General features: G+C 42.1%; 1 protein-coding gene across 1 annotated transcript; it reads left to right on the forward strand.

The window, feature by feature from the left end:
- The first annotated feature begins 7,792 nt into the window (after positions 1-7,792).
- LOC120309373 (CCN family member 1-like) lies at positions 7,793-18,849 on the forward strand. Its single transcript, XM_039346535.1, has 5 exons — positions 7,793-8,049; positions 8,920-9,133; positions 11,923-12,249; positions 15,057-15,262; positions 15,758-18,849. The coding sequence occupies exons 1-5, from the start codon at positions 7,999-8,001 to the stop codon at positions 16,064-16,066; spliced, it is 1,107 nt and encodes a 368-aa protein (XP_039202469.1). The 5' UTR covers positions 7,793-7,998; the 3' UTR covers positions 16,067-18,849.
- Positions 18,850-22,959: the final 4,110 nt, after the last annotated feature.

The following is a 22,959-nucleotide window of genomic DNA, read 5'->3' on the forward strand; positions in this document are numbered from 1 at the left end:
TTATGTTTATTTTAGATGTCAAAAGGGTCTCTCTCTCTGTCTCTCTCTCCCTCCCTCTCTTTCTCCCTCCCTCTCCCTCTCTCTCTTTCTGCCCTGGATCTGCCAGTTCTCTTCCCTCACTCAGTGTGTGTGTGTGTGTGTGTGTGTGTGGCATTTGCGCTTTCCCCCCCTCTCTCTCCTCTCTCTCTCGCTCCTTCTCTTTCCTCTTTCCCTCTTTCCTCTCTCCCTTTCCTCTCCCTTTCTCTTTTTTCTCTTTCCCCTTTCATCTCTCTTTCATCTCCCTCTTTCTCTTTCCTTTTTTCTTTCTTCTCCCTCTTTTTCCTCTCCCCCTTTTTCTCTTTCTCTCTCCCTCTCTCTTTCTTTTTGCTCTCTCTCTGTCTCCTCTTTCTCTCTCTCCCTCTCTCTCTCTCCCCCCTCTCTCCGATCTTCTGCTCACCTGGCAAGCTGGCTTCAAGCTGTTCTGCAACAGGCTGTCTCTCTCCTTCCTGCTTCCTGCAGAGACGCAGCAAAGGGAGGAGCCCCGCCCAATAAGCTTGTCAGCTCCTCGAACAGGTTGAGGCCACTCTCCTTTTTACACACACAGAGAGGGGGGGGACCGCAAGTGCCTCTCTCTGTCTCTGTCTCTCTCTGCAAATGGCAGAAGAGGCTGGGAGCTGCAAGAGAAGGCTCAAAGAGCTGCATGCGACTCCGGAGTCGCAGGTTGCCAACCTGTGATCTAGTGAAACATTAAATATGTATGTATGTATGTATGTATGTGTGTGTGTGTGTATATATATATATATATATATATATATATATATATATGTATGTATATATATACACACACACACACACACACATACATACACACAGACATGTATGCATGTATATACATATGTTATGTATTTACGTATGTATAATCTCCAGTGCAGATGGAAAAGCAAATGGAGATACTGTATGGGAATGAATTATGAAAGCCTTGCAGGATAATCTGCCCAGGAGTCTTCACGTTCATGATGCAACAAGAATTTTTTTTTTCTGAAACATATTTACAGAAGTCCTTCAGAAATATCCATTAGGTATTATTGTTTAATTTTTCTTTCCACCACTGCTGGATTCAGGAGATACTTTTTAAACTGGAAAGCTTAAGACAAATCTGAGAAGTCAAGCAAGACATTCTTAGCATCTGTCCCCACCTTTTGGCCAGTTTCCCGTACAAATCAAACAAATCAAACATTCTCAGAAATGAACTCTAGGTCTCTCTGATGAGTTTTAACAAATGTAAATTTTTAGACATGGACATCTCCTTTTTCGCCCTCAAAAATATTCTATATATTTAAACTAAAAGATGCAAGATGTGAGATATATATATATATATATATATATATATATATATATATATATATATATATATAGTTGTAAAAATACGAATCCCAGGCATATTTGTTCAATGATGCAATCTTTGATCTCCGGGAAGAGTATACTCCAGTTATTTGTTGTTAAAACAACATTTAAAAACAATAAAAACAGTTATATACAAGGTTAAAACAACTTAGCTTTCGCTGGTCCTCTGCCAGCATCCTCAGAGTGGGGCTTAGGGGGTGGGAAAGTTCTTTTTATCCCCTTGCTGATCCAACTGCCTACTCATTGCCCTCGTGACAGGGCCACTCTTCCTGATTGCCTGTAACTGCCTTAACTGTTCCACCCTCTTTTTTGCACTCTAATATTTTGCACTCTAATAACTGGAGTATACTCTTCCCGGAGATCAAAGATTGCATTGTTGAACACACACACACACACACACACACACACACACACACATATATATATATACGTTTTCTGAGGTTTTCGCGGGTTTTTGTATGTAGGTCTTTGGTTGTTCGGGTTTTCTCCCGCGTAAAATTGGAAGTGTCTTGGCGACGTTTCGACGAAGTCCCATTCGTCATCTTCAGGCTGGTGTCTTCAGCTTCGTGCCATACATAAAAGGCACCACAGACAGAATCAGTAAGATCCTCCATAAACACAACATCAAAACAGCATTCTGCACAAACAGAAAAATATCCACAATCCTTAGAAACCCCAAAGATAAAATTGAATTAGAAAATCAAGGAGTATACGAAATCCCACGCACCACTTGTCCCACCACATACATCGGACAAACCAACAAAAGAATAAGTGCACGCATTGAAGAACATAAGAACTCAGTCAAGAAAGAGGAACCAACATCTTCCCTGGTCCAACACCTTAAAGCCACAGGACATGAAAGTGACTTTAAAAATACCAGAACCATTGCCAAAAGTGAACATTTTAATAACAGAATAATCAGAGAAGCCATCGAGATAGAAAAACGCCCACACAGCCTGAACAAGCGAGATGATACCTCCCGCCTACCAGCCATTTGGAAACCCGCCCTTATTGACAAACGACTCCCTAATACAAAAAATTATACCAGACCCACACTCACAAAAACCACACAGGATGTCACCACCACACATCCACGCAAAAAGCAAACCCAAAGCCACACCGATGATGAGGCACGACCACAAACAAGAAGCCAGACCAGAGCTGCATCATTAGCCACTTTAAACCCCTCCAATCCATACATGAAGCAAACTGACACCCTCCATGAAGAGGAGGCATGACCACGAACGCGAAGCCAGAAAATAGCAAGGCAGCCCAAAATCTTAAACCCCTCTGCAACTCAGACTAACCTGAGCACAAACAAACAGAACACTCCCCCAGCCAATCAGAGCACAGCCAAGCCCCTAACCATTCAGAACACACCTCCACCCAATCAGAACACAGCCAAGCTCCCACCCAATCATTTCATACCCCCACTGGCAGTTAAAAGGAAGAAACAGCTAAGACCACACATTGCTGCTCGAAGCACGAAGCTGAAAACACCAGCCTGAAGATGACGAATGGGACTTCGTCGAAACGTCGCCAAGACACTTCCAATTTTACGCGGGAGAAAACCCGAACAACCAAAGACATATATATATATATATATATATATATATATATATATATATATATATATATATATATATATATTACCTTGAATGTATACCCTGTCAGCCCAAATATGGGAGAAAGAAATCTTCTTTCTTTTTCTTTTGCCTGTATCAGCTCAATCTAGAGTCATCCACAAGCAGCAGTCGCCAACTGCGACATCATTTTACATTTTTAGGTTGCTAACAAAGAATAAAGAGAGAACTGGTATAGCTATTTTGAGTTCCATTAACTCTCTTCAGCCAGACTTACTCTTCTGAGATTCAAACCTGGGCTTATCTGCATGTTAGGCAGTTGTTATAACCTCTAAGCCACAGGCTCTCTCCCACTCTGTTAGCTATCAGGAGAGAGACAGGGGGAGGAGATTTTTACCTTGAATGTACACCCTGTCAGCCCAAATATGGGAGAAAGAAATCTTCTTTCTTAATACTATAATACTATAATAATAGTATTAAAAACAAACAAATGATTCCTGGGTGTATTCATATTAAACAGTTAAAAAGCAAGAGCACCAGGAAATTTTACAAAACTACAAAAGTTTTAATTCAATAAAACACCAAGCTTTCGTTGGCAACTGTCAACATCGTCAGGGTACATTCTAGTCGATGGGGAAGCTCTTTTATAGGTGAGACGCCGTTTGCGCCCGGCTCCTAGATCATTCATTCATTACCTGCATTTTCCTTACTTTTCCTGCCTGTGTGTGTGTTACTGCCCATTCCCCCCCCCCCAATACACTTCCCTCCACCTTCTCCCTCTCTTTGTCTGTCATTTGCATTCCCGTTGTCATCCTTCCTACCGCAGAGCTTTGCTCTAAGTATCTCGCCTTGATTCCTATTCTCCAGTCCCTCTCCCTCATCAGAACATCCGCAGTAGGAAGGATGACAACGGACAAAGAGGGGGAGAAGGTGGAGGGAAGTGTATTGAGGGGGAGCGTCCCAGGGAGGAGTGTGGGAGGAGAGAACAGCTTAGGCAGGTAGAGTTTATGAGTGATCAAAAAAGGGAAACAAAGGAAGGCAAAGAATATGTTACAGTCATATGAGGAGGGGGGAATGGGCAGTAACACACACACAGGCAGGAAAAGTAAGGAAAATGCAGGTAATGACATACAAACCACGACTAAAGTGCAGATTGGCCGGCTGGGACCCGTGACGCAATCTAGGAGCCGGGCGCAAACGGCGTCTCACCTATAAAAGAGCTTCCCCATCGACTAGAATGTACCCTGACGATGTTGGCAGTTGCCAACGAAAGCTTGGTGTTTTATTGAATTAAAACTTTTGTAGTTTTGTAAAATTTCCTGACACTAAAAGATGTAAGTTGAGCTCAGGTGGAAAACAATTTCCATTCAGATACTTCAATCTTATTTCACTACCTCAAGAGTAAACTCTCATTAAACTTAGGGTGTAGGCCAGGGGTCTTCAAACTTGGCCCTTTTATGACTTGTGGATTTCAACTCCCAGAATTCCTCAGCCAGGCACACTGGCTAAGGAATTCTGGGAGTTGAAGTCCACAAGTCATAAAAGGGCCAAGTTTGAAGGCCCCTGGTGTAGGCTAATGTATAGAATTTGAGAGCTAAGATAGTGTAATAGAATTACAATTTTATTAGCAGAAGACTCTTTATCTCTTGGGATGCGACATATTATAAAATTAAAAAGTCTAAAAAGTAGACCTCCTTTATCCTAGGAATGTAGGAAGAAGGCATGTTTGATAAAAGAAGATCCAGTCTTCCAAGCCGTATTCCAAAGGCTGGGAGGTCTGAGAAAAGCAGAAGCAAACCAGAGTATCCTGGGGTGAAATGAAAGTTGTTGGGAAAGGAAGAGTATCTGATAGGATAAATTGGAGGCCAAAAAGCAGCACTTGTGAAAGCTCAGGAAGGCCTCCCTGAATCTCTGGCTATGCCTGTGCACATGCCCCAGAGAATTGCCTTGAGTGGATGTGGGCTAATTCCATGGAATCAGAGTAGCCAGGCAGAACTATCTAAAAACAGAAGGTCAGGAAAATGTACAAGCCATAGAATTGTAGATAAAAAAGGAAGACATACATTTATTTTAGCTTGAAATATCTTTTGCGGCTTGCTTATCCAAAAAAAAAAAGGAGACATATTATGAATCAGAATCTCTTCAGAATTTAGAAACCATTTTGTTGTCATAGATATGGTACAAACCAGAGTCTATCCACTTCCATTAATCCTCAGTACCCAGGCATGGCAGCTGGGAGGAGCTGTCCAACTAGTCGGTGCTGGATTTCTGATAGCTTCTTATCTTCTCAGATGCAAGTTATCATAGCCTCTTGTTTGCCTCTGAAAGGTATAAGCCAGGAGTAGGCAACCTTGGCTCTTTTATGATTCATGGACTTCAATTCCCAGAATTCCTGAGCCAGCCACGAGTCATAAAAGAGCCAAGGTTACCTATCCCTGGTATAAGCAGTAAGAGCCAAGCTGAACGATTCTAACATCATGTTATTTTGCTTGCAAGCAACTTGCAAGTGTTCTGAGATGTTGATTTGGCATGTTTCAGAATATTAGGCAACAGCTGCTGAGCTGAGCATAGATTATAAGAAGGAAGATTATAAGAGACGAACAAAATACTCATAAGTCAGCAAACATTGGTTGCAAGGTAACAAAAATATGCTCGTTAGTTTAAGTAAACTAACACATTCCCTTATGCGTCATTAAGCATTGAGTCCTCAAGTGTTAAGTAATTATATATCCATATTTAAACCTGTCCCAAAGCTTCAGTAAAAAGAGATGGATTGGACTCACTTCACAGAATCATAGAATTGGAAGGGGCCATCTGTTGGAAGGAGCCATCAAGCAAGTCCCTTGTTCAAAGCAAGGGTCTAAATTAAAGCAACCCAATGGCTGTGCAGCTTCTACTTGTGGGGGGGGGGAGAAGATTTCCTTTACTTCTGTGGCTAATTGCCACCCCTGCGGTGGTGGGATTCAAATATGTGAACAACCAGTTCTCTTGTGGATGCTGCTTCTGGAAGTCCATTCTGGGCCTGGCAATAAACAATTAGCCACCGGTTCTGCCGAAGTGGTACGAACTGGCTGAATCCCACCACTGCTCCCCTGTTAAACTGCTCTTAAGTTAGGAAGCTTTTTCTAACATCCAGTTGGATTCTCTCTTCCTGTAATTTAACTTAAAGCCATTATTCCTTGTCTTACATTCTGGAATGATGGATCAGAGGTCTTGACCTTCTCTGTGACACTCTTTCAGCTATTTGAAGAATGCTATCATAGGCACCCTTCATGTAAGATTTGGTTAACATAGAAGCTAAGTGTCGGCACAGTCTTTGTGCTGTTGTGATTATTGGAAGCCCGATGAGTCTTTGGCTGAGAAAAGACTAAACCTAGCTCACAAAAGAACAAAATTAAGATCCACTACACCCAGGCCTCTGCTGGGCTCTGTTGAGGTCCTGAGGGCAGGCACTTTTGTGATTCTAATTCTAGTCTGCCCTTTACAAAGATATTAATGGATACCCATTTCTAGGTATATGGAAAAATAGGTCAACATGGGTGGGTGCATGGGGAAAAATGTATTTTGAGATGATCAAAGCTAGGAATAACTTCCATGACTGTGCCAATTGTTCACCCAGGCAACTACTCTGTATAGCCCATAAATCTAAGTTTGTTTTTTTTATATAGTTTTTGTAAACATTTGCAGAAAATGGAGTATCCTGTCTTCTTTTATTTTCTTCTGAGAAATTGTTGTAGTGAAATCATTCTTCTTTATATAGATGTGACAAAAATTGTTTTTAAATTAGTTTATGATTTTATTTCCTTAGTTTAGAGATTTATTAGTCATTTTACAATCAAACATTTTAGGAAATAAAAGAGTTATATATATATAACACGCACCAATACAATGAGGAACAATGCAATCCTGCTTGTGGTTAAAACAGCAAAGATCCACAGACCGTATTTCATAATACCAAAGGTGGGAAGAGGGAGAGGGAAACTATTGAAAGGCCCTTCATCCCTCAGCATGTGATGTGCATTTGAAACAGGGCCGCAAAGATTGTCATATAGCTTCATAAAAAAATGAAAGTTGATAAATTGAACCGCAGCATGCAGGTAATCCTAGGGATAGCATTTCTCTCTCCAAGGAATTGAGAGCAGAATAGATGCCGGCCCTCTCCTCTTCATAACTATGGTTTAGTGGTAGTAGCCCTCATTCTTTCTGGTGCTGTCTATGTGCATTTAAGATTAAGCCAGATTCATTGGTATAAATTCAGCCTGACCTGACACTTGTGCATTCTCCTGAAAACTGCACAGAATATCACAGGCATTCAGATTCTCCATAGTAATCTCAAGTATTTGATGCTCCCAGTTTCCAGAGCTTTTGAATCTACCTTAAAGTCAGATCAGAGTTTTGCTCTGCTAAAGGCAGCACTGGCCTCCTCCCGTTTATTTTCTCTTCTTCCATGGTGTTTTCCTTCTGCCTAATTTGTTTTTTTGCACGTCAGGAATGTTTGTGGCTACTCCTCACACTAGATTGGCTATGTAGCTATGTGCCCCATGGGAGTAAGAACCTTATTCAACAGTCTACATAAAAAGTGCTTCTCTGCTAGCGGAACATCTTGGCCCGCGCGAGACTAAATGCACATCGCCTCGGAATGCACTGGCTTTCTAATTTTATGAATGACTCTATTCATGCGGCCCCTCCTACCTTTCCAAAGTCCATCCCCTGGAATGTTTGGAAGTGCGCCACCGTTGCTATTGGCTGACAGGAGGCTCCTATTGGCCCTCAGCCCGGTAGGTGGGAGTGCCTGGGGAAAATATAAATACAGAAAGAACGTTATAGCTCTGTAGGTACTGAAAGTAGCATAAAAGGGGGTGTGCCAGTGTCCTGAGACCTTATAGAGGCAAGGCGTCTGGGAGACAATTTTGCAGCAACTGTCAATTCTGTCTCATCTGGATCCTTTGGGAGTTTGCCTCCCTGGTCTTTTTGATTCTCTCCTTCAGCAACAGTCGCCCTCTTCCTGGCCGCCTTTTCTCATCAAACAGGAATGAGACCAGCTGCCCTGACCCTCCTTGCTTTCCTGCTGTGTTTCTTGCTGGTGAGTAGTTTTAGCTAGACTAGCCCTTTCCCCTCTACTTCGACAAGTGAATTGGGGGGGGGGGGTGCGACATTACTGTCAGTATGACAGTAAACAATGACTAGCTGTCAAAACAGCAGAAATCATACTGGGCTTGGATCAAATTCTCATTAAATCTCCAGTAGAAGCTTCTAGCTTGCTTAGCCCCCAACGCTAACCTTCCCGAAGGTGGGGGGTGGGGGTGGATTTGGCTGACTCAGATCATACTAGGGGACGGGTTGGGTGCACTTCCCTTCGTGTTCCGGCTTCATCTGGCCACCGAATTCGGCTTGACAAAATAACAGAATGGTAAGAGTTGGAAGGGACCTTGGAGGTCTTCTAGTCCAACCCTCTGCTCAGGCAGGAAGCCCTATACCTTTTGACCTCCGAGGTATTCCGTAACACCCCAGGTGTTCTGTAACACCCCAGGAGGGGACCTAGGTGTTCCATAACACCCCAGGGGGGGACCCGGCTAAACCTCACCGCCTGCCTAAATTCAAGCCGGGCGAGATCAGGAATAGCACCAGCCCGTCGAGGGTGCGCAGCGGTTTCCTTTTCGGCTTCCGTCGATTCCCAGAGTTGCCGCTCGCAGGACCTCAGCGGGTCTCCGTAGCAGATGCTTTGATTGCTCTCCAGAATTGTATTCCCGCGGAGGTCGACGGGATGGAGACCTCGGCGCGGTTGGGGAGGGGGGGGGCGGAGAGAGAATGCCGGGACGGCGCGGCACGCAGCGCCATCTAGGAAACGGCTTCGGTGTCAGTTTTCACCTGCTGGTAGTTGGTTAGCTGGACGGTTTCACTCCCAGGGCTGCCGAAAGAACTGCCTTTCCCGTCCACTCTCGCTCTTTTGCAGGTTGCCGGCCGCTGCCCTTTCCCATGCCGCTGCGCAAGACATCCCCTTCGCTGCCCTCCCGGCGTCAGCTCGGTTTTCGACGGCTGTGGCTGCTGCCAAGTCTGCGCCCGCCAGCTCAACGAGGACTGTGACAAGCTGTCGCCCTGCGATCCTCACAAAGGCCTGGAGTGCAATTTTGGGGCCGATCCTTTAGCGAATCGGGGCATCTGTTGGGGTAAGAGGCGCAGAGTCTTATTATATCCTTGGCACGCTTAGGAGCGGAGCGGAAGGAGCCGTTCCTAAACTGGGGCTTCTAGATGAGGTGGATTACAGAGATTCCCAGAGATCGTGGACAGGGCCAGGCTGGAAGAGGGCTCTGGAAGTTGCCCTCTGAATGACAGAAGGTTGGACTTCCAGGCTGGAGTTGTATTTCTAAAAATCTACCGCTGAAATTGGAGAGAAGTATCAGTGGGTTATTTTTTAGCAATTTTTTTTTAAAGTCGTTTTTTAAAACAATTCTATAAGCTCATATAATGGGATTTCTGCATGTGTGTCCTATTAGGAAAATCCCGTGTTAATAATTAAGAATTTGCAGTGAGGTTTTACTTGATTCTGGCTCATAATACAATGTTCAGCCCAGTGAAGTTTCTAGATGATTAAGCACTGAGAAGTACTTGATGTAGTGAACAACAAATTAGTTACCCTCAGTTTCACAAGACAGCAGCATTGTATTTGGGTAGCAGGGAATGCTTCCAAATCCACCTGTCTTAGAAAGAGGCCTTCATCCATTGTTTTGTGGCAAGCCAAAGGTCACGGGAGGTCATATCTCCAAATACGCCAGACGACTGATGGGAGGCTTAAAGCATAGCTGTTCATCAGTGTGTGTAAGACCAGTGTTTCTCAACCTTGACAATTTTAAGGCATGTGGACTTCAACTCCCAGAATTCCACAGCCAGCATTGCTGGCTGTGGAATTCTGGGAGTTGAAGTCCACATGCCTTAAAATTGTCAAGGTTGAGAAACACTGGTGTAGACAGTTTTGGCTGGGTGGACCAATGGGTTTAACAGAAGGCAGGTTTTTTTGTCCAGGCTGTTTGGCATATAAATCTGAGCTGGACTGATCTCCATGCCCAAGGATATTTTTTTAGAGATATTTGGTGAGTTATTGGAAATAGGGAGATCATTCAGAGCTAATGAAGATAACTTGTCTAAGTGTGATGGAATGTGCACCTGGAGGAGCAGTGGGAGAGTTTTGGCAAAAATCTCTCAGGGTACCTCTATTAGGTTAGAAAGTTGCAGCTTTAGTTTGGCAAGATTCTGTCCATTAGGTGCAAGCAAATGAAGAATTAGACTTGATTAGATATCAGTGTCTTGTCTCTGGGCTTGGACCTAACAATAAGTTTTCAAAATACTGTGTCTTATCCCAGCTTCCTCTAGATTACTGGCAAATAAGATCACTCTGTAGGTACCTAGTAACTTCTGTGCTCAACAGTAGAGTCGTATACAAAGAGATTGGGGCAGTGATATAAATTTGAGAAAAGAGATATTTTTAATTAATAGCTTTGCAGAAGTGAAAGTAGAAAGAATGTATGTAGAAAACCAGACTGCGTAACTGAAGGAGGTTTGCTTCTTAGCAAACAGAGCAGATGACCTTTTTTTAATTTCCATAGGTAAGACTTCTAGGATGTACATACATGAGCAGACTTACTTTAAAAACTGTGACTTCCAGATGATCTGTCCACTAGTGGCAAACCTATGGCACGCATGCCAGAGGCGGCACTCAGAGCCCTCTCTGTGGGCAACATGTGCCGTTGCCCCAGCCTCGCCTCCCCCGACCCCCTCCTCACCAGCAGCTCCCCTGGAGGAGAGTCGCCCCCAAGCGTGGCCCACATGGAGCAGGGCAGCCAAGGACATGGCAGCCAGGCAGCATAGACAAGACTCTGCCCTCATGCCCCATCCTGCACAGTTGATGCTGCGGGGTGCGGTCAGAGGGCGTGGCCGCCATGGCACTGCTGGGCTGCCTGGGCAATCTGTGGTGGGCCCTGGAGGCGGTGAATGGCCCTGTGGGCAGGTGGGTTGGGGGATGGGGTGGGGCAGGGCGGGGCAGGGCAGGGGGTGGAGCGGGGGCGGGGCTAGTTTTTGGGCACTTGGTCTCTAAAAGGTTCACCATCACTGATCTAGTCATAGCTTCATACACCCAGTGGAAGAGTAGACAGGAAATAAAAGAAAGCCTATAAGCACATGCAAAACAAGTAAAAAGAAGACAATTTGTTGCAGAGCAAGAAGGGGAAGACCACATCCTTTAATGCTAGAATTCTTCTCCCCAGACCCTCCAGCAGAAGGCCTTCCAGCCCTGTCCCAAGCCATTGCAACCTGATCCCAGGCTGTGTGTGCTTTTCACATCCTGTTTTCACATGTCTATTTAAAGCTCAGAACACTCGCCTCTTGTTGACACGGCTCCTAAAAACCCAGTCCTGCAAATAAATATTTTCCTCTGACTTTTAATGGTGATAGCCAATGAGTTGCTGTGTTCATCACTTCTGCATAATCTAACTCTGAGGTTTCGGGTACCACTCCCAGCTTCAATAATTGGGGTTGTATATTAGAGCAGACCAGTGGGATGTGACCTTGAAGTCTTCTCAATACCTCCTGGTTATTTTTCAGGTCTGTTGTGTGAACAGTGCTCCCCGGTGACTATGGAGGTGAAATCCTAATTAGATGTAGGTTGGGAAATTTTTGTGCTGAAGTTCCGAGTGATTTAAGACTTCTTTCTGCAGCTATTTCAAAGGATGTTATGTATGTTCATTTGAAAATAGATTAATAAGAAATTACCTGGTTTGGGGGAGGAAAAAGAATCTTCGGTGGCATGGTTAGTGATAGCTTGCTCCAACACAGCATCTAAGTAGCTCATGCAATTTGCAGCTTCTAACAGGGTCCTCTCTTATAGATATGTACGTTATCTATGATTACACCTTTAAACACACAACTGCTAAAGTGGAACATCTTTTTTTCTTCCCTTCCTCAGCAAAGCAAGAAGGGCGGACCTGCGAATACAATGGCCGTATCTACCAAAACGGAGAGAACTTTCAGCCTAGTTGCAAACATCAATGCACGTGCATTGATGGAGCGGTGGGTTGCCAACCTCTCTGCCCACTGGAACTGCCTCTGGCTTCACTAGGCTGTCCCAGTCCCCGGCTCATTAAACTGCCTGGTCAATGCTGCAAGAAATTTGTGTGCAGCAAAGGATCCAAGAAGTATGAAGGTGTCACTTTTGAGTACAACTCAAAAGGAGAGGCCAGTAGCAATGAAATCATCTATGTGGGCAAAGGCGGACACTGGAAAAACCTGCCAGGTGAGTGGGCAGAAGACAGAAACTCAGCAACGTTGAGTTACTCAAGCTCCACCAGAGTTAGTGGGTGTGTTCAGTTAGGGTTAGGGTTATTCAACTGAAAGAAATATTCATCTTGGTAAAGTTGAGAAGAAATCATAGAGAAAGAGGATTTTGCAATTTATAATTGCTCCAAAGATCTAGAGAGGGGTAGCTATAAGGCCACAGAGTTGTATCTGTCAGGAGTATTTCTTTTGAAGGAACAAATGCTACAGAGTATCTAACCAGAATACCCACTAATCATCTTTTTTAAGGATGGAATGTCATAGGCTCTCTGCATGGTGCTGCTGCTTCAGGACAAACCTATTGTTCTTGAAGTAGTTTACAGAGATACCTCATTTATGATATATAATGGAAATATGACATTGCAGGCCTACAGTAGGTCTTATTCAGATTAGGTTTAGAGGAGCAATACATGGAAATCCGCAGCAATATAATCTAAATGTGACTGAATACAAATTCAGTGGCCAAGGCAGCCTTCTAAATTTGTTGTCTGTTAAATTTTTTGGCTCAGGCTGAGTTTTGCAATCTCTCTGTTTTTACTGCCTATATGCAATCTGTGCACTCTCAATAGTTTGTGTTTTCAGAAGATAGAATAAAGTAGAATTCTTTATTGGCCAAGTGTGATTGGACACACAAGGAATTTGTCTCCGAGGCATAAGCTCTCAGTGTACATACAAGCAACAAGATGTGCAGAGGTTATAACCAGCTGAGCTTAAAAATAGTTTTGTTTCAGCAACAAGAGATAAAAAGTGAACCTTGTTTTGGGGAGGTGATCCTAAGTAGGATGGGAACACTAAACAAAAATAGGGGTAAAAATGGCAGTACTCTGTTGCCCTTTTGGGATCTAAATCTGATGCTCCTTGAGGTCATGAAATGTGATTCTTTATTTGCATTTTGCTTTGGTTTCCAGCTGCTATTTCTATTAAACATGACTGTGGGTGGTGAGGGTGGGGTCAGAAAGCACTGCATCCAGATGAGATTTTTTTTTTCCCCACCTGATTTCCAGAGTGTCACTTTCTCAAGAACTCGGGGATTGCAAGATAATTCTGTGGGTTAATTCTCACATCCTGTTGGCTAAAGCACAAAGATAGCTGATTGTTTTGGTGGGTTTAGCCTAACGGCATTACTTTCTTCTCATCTGCAGCCCACTGCTAAGGCAGCCCAGACCCATTCTTAGTTGTTCCAGTTTTTTCCTTTCCTAACATAAAATGCAGACATGCCTGAGGATGACACAGTCAGGGACATTGTCTGCTCAACTCCAGTTGGCTCAGCAGGTCAGCCATAGGAACACCTCTCCCCATCAGTTGTTGGGCACTGGGCCTCCGGGAGTATTTTGCTTTTGGCTGCAACCTGGTCTTTCTATCTTTACAATATCAAACTCCCAGGAGACCGATAGATCTTCAACCAGGATTCTTGCTATCTGATATGAGTGTACAGGGTGTGTATGTGTTGCATTGGGAAAATTGTAAATAAATATATAAATTAGAAGACGCCTAAGAGGCACACATGCCCTCAGGGAATGGGAAATGGGAGGGAGAAAAGATACTTTACTTGATCAGAAATGATTTGCAGAGGAAATGGGCTTCAGAGGGGGAAAATAAAAAGATCTAGAGGCAAATGATTTAAAGGCGCAATAGCATCGAGTTCTTTTCTGGTTCAGGCATTTGTGCATTTCCAATGAACTCTTCCCCACCTTTTGGGTGGGGAAACAGAGATCCTTTGATGTACCCTAGAATGTATTTTTTAATTACCCCTCTATAATGCTGCCATCTAGTGGTTTTTTGGATCATCACAGGCTTTATAGAGGACTGGATTTCCTGGGAGGTTGATAAGTTTGTCAGAAGCAAATGATAAAAATGAGATGTTAATTTATCAGTTCACTCTGCACATGTTCAGGAGAGGTGGTTGGATTTCCTTCAGGAAAAACCAGCAAGATATCCACCAGTCACTGTCCTGAAACTAATTTCTGTTAAAAGTTGCACGAGGGCAACAGCATCACTCCCCATTCATGTTGCTGAGTCATGGTGAAGATAGTTGGGGGGAGCAACACAATTTATGTCAATATAGCTTTTTTCCAACACAAGGACAGCAGGAAAAAAAAAACATGGCTGTAAAAGTCACCCCTGAAGGGACTCTTACAGCCATGGAAGTCCCCTTATATGTCAACTTTTAGTAGATCATTCTTGTAACCTATCATTTAAAAATCCATGTTCAAATCTATTTTGGTCTTATTTAGTAGAACCTGTCCCCAGACATTCTTAGCCTTACAGGGATGGGGAACAGGAAAACACGTTCTGCAGATATCAGGTGGGCCCCACTGACCTAATACATTGCTCAAGTCCCCAAAGTTTTAAAAACAGAAAAGTTGGTACCTGAATCCCAGAACTCTAATTTGTTCCCTTTCTTCCTCTTTCTTCGGTTTTCTGTGCTATACCATCTGTCCTATATATCCTTCTGATGCCTGCTTTGCTTTGACTGCTTCATGAAATGCCCATCTGGAGCAGCAAAACTACCACAGAGGCTCTTCTCAGCATGAGAGGAACTTTGCTGGACAAATCTGAGCATCTAAATAATTGCTCAGTTTCTGAAAGTGCCCAGCTGTGAGCTACTCACTAGCAGTGCACTAATGGCTGCCAGTTACTGGTCCATCAACAGCATCTTGTTTGTAGTCATCCCAGTTGCTGGGATGTTTTGGGTTTTTTTTGCTCATGTCTGGCTTGGGGACTCTATGATAGTCAAGTAATGAGATTTTCCAACTCTTTCCTCAGGATGGAGACCATTCTTCCAGGATCAGGATACAAAGCAAGAGCGCAAATGCTTGTCCCAGACCACACGTTGGTCCCCGTGCTCTAAGAGTTGTGGTTTTGGCATCTCTACCCGCATCAACAGCAATAATCCCCAATGCAAGCTGATCAAAGAAACCCGATTGTGTCAGGTCAGGCCCTGTGAGCAGCCTGATTTTTCAAAGCTAAAGGTGAGATGGCAGAACCCAAAGAAAAGATGTGGTAACAGCCTTCCCCATTGAACCTCGCCGTAGGCTGTGTGGAGTTGACAAGAACTGCAATCAAAACGGGGAAGAGACCTTAAAATTATATAACCCAGTTTCTGGAAATCAGAATGGGAATGTATATATTAATAAAAAATAAGAGTTTCCTGCAGCCAGGTATTGAAGAGGTTTTGGGTAAAAAATGGGGTATCTCATAATAGAAGTCAGCATTCCCTAACTGATGCTGATCTGTGGCTTTCGTTTCAGGCACCCTAATTAAATGTTCTGTAGCTTGATCTTCTCCAGGGATATTTGGGACAATATATCCAGTGTTCTACTGGCCGTGTTTGCAAGAAGGTTTGGATGGGTTGCTGCAATGCACTACACTGAGGAAAGCTATAATAATTCATAGCAGTCTGGGCCTGAAAGAGGTCTAGAGGTGTAGCATTAAATGCTTTTCTTCCCCCCCCTCCTTTTTTTTAGAAAGGCAAGAAATGTCTGAGGACACACAAAGTGCAAGAGCCAGTGAGATTCAGTCATGCTGGTTGCAAGAGCCCACGCCGTTACCAGCCAAGCTTCTGTGGGGCCTGCCTGGATGGCCGCTGCTGTGTACCCCTGCATACTCGTACACTAAATGTACCCTTCCGTTGTCCTGATGGGAGCACTTTTACCAAGAAGGTCATGATGATCCATACTTGCCAGTGTGGAGCAACTCACTGCCCGCCGCTGAGTGAAACTGCCATGGGCCCCCAGTATCAGCTGAACGGGGACATTCACAAATTCCTGGAATGATAAGAGCATGCCCACCTCTCTCCTGATGGCTCTGACGGAGTTCCCAAATGACTTTGGATCATCCAAGCCCCCTGCTTGATCCATGAAGCTAAGACATGCTGTAGTTGCTCTGCTTCCCTGAATGCAAATCTGGAAGACTTCGGTGTTTGTAGAATGCATTGGGATACGTTGGAAATACGGATGTCCAGTTACTGGGAATGGATTGAATGGCACTGATTTCAGTCTCTCTGTTTAGTCCAGCCAGACTCAGGCTGGAACTGAGTCTCATGCTACTAGTAGAAGATCAAAGACTTCTGATTTTTGTTTTTGGGTTTGTTTGGTTTTTTTGGGGATTTCATGGCCCTCATGCTGGAAAGGTTGAGGAAGCACAGCATTATGCACTATCGGTAGCTGGGCGGGGGGGGGGGCTGTTGTTCAGGTTGCTAAATTCCAAAGTGGGCAGTTTTGACATTTTCAAGATCCCAGAATTTGAGAAAACATAGTACATTTTAAGTTGGATAAAAATCAACTATAGTGGAATAACTTGTCTTTCAAAAGAGCTATAATTCTGATGAGTTTGAGATCTGGCCATAAAACGTATAGGAACCTAATGAATAAGGAATTAAAAGGAGGTGTGAGACAAAACTCAGACAACAAAGTATGTATTCCCCCTCCCCTTGCCCCTGCCTCCTGTGATTTTTCTGATCAGCTGGCCAGAACATTGTTTACTTCTGCGCCTTGGTTTGCTTCATCCTTGTCCTTCAGCTTGAAACCCATTTGCTAGTTTGCCCATCTTTACATCCAAAGGCTGTCTTCCTGCCTGCCCACAGAGCCCCCTAATGGAAGGAGCCATATGCAATTAATTATCCAGCAGGAAGGGAAATCTGCATAAAAACACTGCTCATCCACAGTCTACCTTTAATCTCCTTCTCTAGTTTGCACTCTGTTAGGCTACCAGACTGTGGTTGCCAGTCTAGCTTTTAAGCTTCACATTCATGGAGAGATATCCCAAATAGAGGAAAAACTAAATTACTTTATGAGCATGTTTTAAAATGAGTTAAAGTGGAGTTGAAAGAGGATTGTTCCATATGTGCAGCCACTTTAACCTCTGCGTTAAAAGGTTTGTACAAAGATGATAGTTGCACAAAGAATTAAGTGTTAGACCGCAGCAGCAGAGATGTATAAAAAGCAGCATTTGAGATACTTTCCATTCTCCAATCAACAATTGAGCCAAAAAGCATCCTTTACAAAAGCACTTTTTAATAAACAAACAAACAAACAACCTATTCCCATTCTGTTCCTGGTGAACAGCAAAAGAAATGCTGAAAAAAAATCGGCAAGAGTATTAGAAGGGACTCGAGACATTTTGGGACAGTTGGGAAAATTTATATTTATGCATACAGCAAAGTATTCTCTGCTCTGAAGATTATTTTATGGATTTTTAAATTTTGTTTGTTTTGCATAAAGAAAAACTTCAACAATAGATTGGAGTGATGGCTATTTTGCTTCATAATGAAGCCTTCTGTGCATTACCTTCTGTGTGCGAAGCTTTTATTCCTATCTTAATCTTAGATTTGCTAAAGTGAATAGTTCAATGTTTCTCATTTTAGTCTCTGTTTTATGACCCTTCCTGCTTGATAGAAGGCTCTTTAGCAGAGAAACAGGATACTGCCCTTTCAAAATGATCTTCAAAATGGGCTTGATGTAATCATTCCAAAACAATCTTCTGCCAGAAACAGACAATGGAATGGATATATCTTATGGACTTTGTTTTATCTTGATTACTTGTAGGCATCTGATCCCCACTAAATGTATCCAGCTATAATTGGCATCAACCTGAGGCAAAATGAATGGTGGCAAGGGATTGTGGAACCACCAATGGTTCCCAATCTGTGGAGGACAAAGGTCTTCCAGGATGGGCTGTAAGGTGTACACATGACAACTCAAACCTAGTGAGATTACAAAAGCTTGTGAAAGCTTGTTATTGCTGACAATCACCTGAGATTTTGACATTCTATATTTTGGGCTTTTATTTTAAGATTAAAACTAATTTTTATTTGGTTTAGGGATCCCATGGATTGTGTGTGTTGGGCGCAGGGGTCATATAGCATAGTGAGTGCAGGCACCACATGGCTGATCTGTGGCTTATGTGGCAGTCCTAAAAAAACTTTCATTGTAGGGCTTCAGATTAAGGAAAAATTGAGAGTCACTTGGAAGGCACCAACATGTTTTTGATTCTTAGAACCATCACCTCTGAATCTGCAACTCTCTCAAAATTATTTTAGAGATGGTAACAGTAAAAGTAGCTGACTATTCTTGGGCTGTGGGGAATGGGCATTGCTATGCTACTTGCATTGGAATTGTACTTAGGACTTTTCCCCCAAATCTGTAAGGGAACGGGCAGGACCTGGCCTTATTTGGAATGCTTCTGCTATTTTAAAATATATTTTATTCAAATCTATGCTGATCCTTTGTTTCAATGAAGATAATATGGCTATAATTCTGTACACTGTCATGTCCGCAAACGAAGGCAAATATAAGTGTCCCAGGATAATGTTGTAGGATCCAATCTGAGTCGGTCACCGGGACCAGAGTTTTAGTCTTCTAAGCTTTCGGATTCCAGCTGGAGTCGATCCATTGTTATGTCCCTCCCTCTGCCCTTTGGTGGAAGATATACAACCCCTTGAAGAAGAAAATTGAGAGCAGTGAAACACTTCTGGATATCTTGAGCAGAGCACGGAATTCCCGATTCCTCCCAGATAAATCCCTCACACATACCCCTCCATTTTGCAGAAAACATCAACAGGTATTGAATAATCAACTGAGGAATCCCTCAGCATCTGGGAGCATAGCAGAAGGCAGAGGCATAATTGTTGAAACAATGCCCTGTTGGACAAACAAACAAATGCTGCTGATGAGTATTGCCAAATAAAGCATACCTCATGAGTTGGAATATTCAAAAGCAATTTTGCATAGTATTCAGCCAAACCTTGTGTGGAGTTTTGGAAGTCAGATTTAAATGTGTTTGCTGCAAGGATGCAGGTTCAACAGGTTTTTTTTAGAGCAGCGCTTCATTTGTTTTGATTTGTGGGACTCATTTTGCTGCATTTCTGTAGGTAGGTTTTGCTGTGTACTTAGCAGAATGCAGACATGCACATATACACATGTCCTACTAAATTAGGCCCACAGACCCTATTTCTAAGGAAACATAGTTATGTGCTGACACAGTTATCCAGAGATTAGAAGGATCAATGCTAATAGAGCACACCTCGCCCCTCCAATAATACTAATACCACCTGTATACAATCCTTACAATTACCAGGATTCTTTAATCTTTTCCCAATCTTGGAAAAATAATTGCAAAAGACTAGGCTGGGGAAGATGTGGTCCACCAAATATTGTTGAATCCAGGTCCTGTCAATTCTGGACAACATGATAAAAACATAGGAATGTGTTGAGTTATAGCCCGACATTTTAAAAAATACAGCAGGATTACTTTCTGATAAAATCTTCAGAGATCAATGTTTCTTTTGTCCCACATTGTTCATTTAGTATAATGATTAAACTGTTGGATGAAGATAGAAGTTGGGTGAATAACATTATCTTCACCTCAAAGAGATGTTGTGAAGATAATTTCAGAGCAATCCTACATATTAAACCCAATATTATAAACTGACATGTGTAAACAGATCATGTTTACGTGAGTAAATCATTTATGAATTGTAATTTTAAAAATTTAATTTTTTTAAAACTTTCTTCCTGGGTTAGGAAGAGATTGGGAAAGATGACATAAATGATTATATTATACAATATGTATAATTTTTTTTACTAAAGGAATTTTAAAATAATAAAAACTACAGATTTTTGAGAGAGAGAAAGTAAGGAAAATAAGGAAAAGTAAGTGAAAAAGAAAGAAATAGAGAAGACAAAGGAAAGTTATAAAGATTTTCTTAACCACCATTACAAGTACCTTTATACCCTCTCTCTGATTATAATAGAATTTGCTTCTTTCTATAGTCTACCCTTTCCAATCATCAAATCCATAAGTCATAATTTCATTCTTTCTTGTTTCAGCAAAAAGTCCACAAGTGGTTTCCAGTCACAAATAAATATAGTTATTGTCCTTTCCCTAATAAGGCAAATCAATTTCTTGATCTCTGATAATTCTGCCATCCTCACCAGCCATTCCTGCATTGTGAATATTTTAGAGTCTTTCCATTTTTGTGTTTATAATAATCTTGCAGCAGTAATCTGTTTTTATTTTTACTAATTATCTATCCATTAGTTCCAACACTAGATTAGTTCTAGATTCAACTGAATAGCAGATTGCCAAGGATTTTCAGGCTGTGATCCAGGTACCCAAATACTGTTCTTTGCTGAGTTCTTTATCTAAACTATAATTATGAAATTGTGTGTTGATCTCCATGATCATTCAGGAAAGTCCTACAACTCTGTAAGTATTCACTCTAGGACTGAGATCTGGTTAGGAATATTAATAGAACTTGTGAAAACTATTGTATTGCTATCAAAACTATGTCAAGATTCATAAAAAGGGAATAAAGCAAATGAAAGTCTTTCAGCAAAGTTTTCTCTGTGTTTTAGACAAAGTGTTCTCTGTCATAACACAGAGGCCCCAACTTTCTTTGTCCTGACTGGCATGCAGACCATTTAGTTTCTTCCCATATCCACCCTCTCTTCTCCAATTACAACAGGAATTACAGCATAGAACACATCTGTTATATTATAGCAATTACAGTATTATATTATAATATATTGCAATAGCAATAGCACTTAGACATATACCACTTCACAGTCCTCTCTAAGTGGTTTACAGAGTCAGCCTATTGCCCCCAACAATCTGGGTCCTCATTTTAACAATCTCAGAAGCATGGAAGGCTGAGTCAACCTTGAGCCAGTGAGAATCGAACCACCAAACTGCAGGCAGCAGTTGGCAAAAATAGCTGCAATACTGCATTCTAACCACTGCGCCACCATTACTCACATACTGTATTATGCCATATTATACCATATTATAGTAATATAAAACCTGAGGCTTTACTTCCTGGGATATTGTTCCCTGTACTTGTAGATGCAATATTTCAACGATTCTCCAATAGGCTGCAAGAATTGACAGATATTTAGGTAAGGTTGAAGGACAGTCAGATATAATATAATGTTATATTGATATAATGTATATAATGTTTTGGATCTTCTTTCAAACAATGGGATAATTTAAGAAGCAATTTCAGAAGATATTTTCATTAACTCTTCTAATTTGCCATGTCCGCAAAAATAAATATTTTTACTATTTATATATATAAATATTATTAAATATTATTTGATTTTATATAATTTATAATAGAGGGTCAGGATATTTTCTAAGATAAATACCAATTGGGCAGCTATTGTAGTATTTAGGCTGGGCTGGGGAAAACATTTAGTTTAGTATGTCTTCCTTTCTGCTAACTTTAAAGAAAGAGAATCATCTTGGCTCCTGGGTTACAAATATGTGTAATTTCACTCATGTTCTGTCAATAGCTTACACATTTTCTGTTATCTTTTGGTTTCATATCTGCCTGTTTCTCTGCTCATTCGTATTTTCTCTTTTGTGTAAATGTTTGCAGTGGGGAAAAAAGTACATAAAGAGATCATTGAGAAATGAAACATAGGTAATATAAGTAAAAATAATTTTGGAACATTTGCAAAACAGTTAAGTCTCAGTCCCTTTGGCATTGATATAATTAACCTAATCATGTGTAATTCTTGAGAAAGAGTATTAAATCTCCTGATAAAATTTAAGTTCTGCTTTGAAAGCCCACCTGACAACCGTGAAAATGCCCTGGAAAGGCCACTGAGAAAACATGAATCAGTTCAGAGGTGGAAATTATGAGTAAGTAAATGCCATTTTAGAAAAGCAGCAGCAGATTAGTAGCAGTTTACCTTTGCCTTTAAACAGGTAACAACAGGTGGCAGCCCTTAGCCAAATTTGACTACCTCAGAGTAGCAGGGCTTGTTCTTGGATGAGAGGCTATCATGAATCTCAGTCAGAGACTAGACTTGGAAGCTGAAAATCAAATACTTGGAAGAAGGTAACGGTGAACCATTTTTGTCCTCTTGCTAAAAAAAATTATATGGTCATTCACAAAGTCACCAATATTTGAGCTTCAGTCACAGAAGACTTTTTAGTCACACACACACACACAAAAACCAGACAAAACTTCTAGGCTGACTACAATGGTTAATTTTAAGTTATTACATTTGCTTCATCATGGGTTTCTAAATTGTGTGAATTTGAAAAAAAAAAAATACCGCAGGAGAGAAGTGGAAGACAATACAACTCTTTCTAAATGACAGTGACTTAGTGGCGGACTTTTGCTTCCTCACTTTGTACAGGAAGGTATTTACTTATGAAAATAATCAAGCACAGCTGTGCATCCCAGAGTCTTTCATAGAACTCCTATCGAAGACTAAAAGCTGTTGAAAGCTAAAACTGCATTTCAGCTGGAGGGAATACTTTGTGTTTCGGAAGACTTAAAAGACCAGGTTAGGGACAAATCGTCTTGGAGAGAATACCTAAGTGGCTGCTAAGAGTCAACACTGACTTGATGGCAAATAACCAATCAAATCGTAATCACACGTTAACCTCGGGACTTGTGCAACAGAGACCCGCTCGCCTCCGTTCCTTTGCAAAGGAATCCTGTTCACACTCCCAGCCACGGACTGCCGCGATGTCCCCATGTGCGTGAACCAGACCCATTTCCTAACGCGAGTAGGTACTGTACGACTTAGAGGTCGCCTAATAGAAGTACGGCAGCGAAAGGGTTAACGCACTCCCTCCCTTCTCCCCTTCCCTTTTTTCCCCGGCTGAATTGATCTATTAACCAGCTGCCACATTAGCTGGGGGGGGGGGCGGC

The sequence above is a fragment of the Crotalus tigris genome, unplaced genomic scaffold, assembly GCF_016545835.1.
Source record: "Crotalus tigris isolate CLP2741 ecotype Arizona unplaced genomic scaffold, ASM1654583v1 scf7180000018005.443694, whole genome shotgun sequence".
NCBI lineage: Eukaryota > Metazoa > Chordata > Lepidosauria > Squamata > Viperidae > Crotalus > Crotalus tigris.

Coding starts and splice junctions, on each gene's coding strand:
- LOC120309373 (XM_039346535.1), top strand. CDS start 7,999: ATGAGACCAGCTGCCCTGACCCTCCTTGCTTTCCTGCTGTGTTTCTTG. Junction 9,134..11,922: donor GAATCGGGGCATCTGTTGGG/GTAAGAGGCGCA, acceptor TCCCTTCCTCAG/CAAAGCAAGAAGGGCGGACC. Junction 15,263..15,757: donor CTGATTTTTCAAAGCTAAAG/GTGAGATGGCAG, acceptor CCTTTTTTTTAG/AAAGGCAAGAAATGTCTGAG.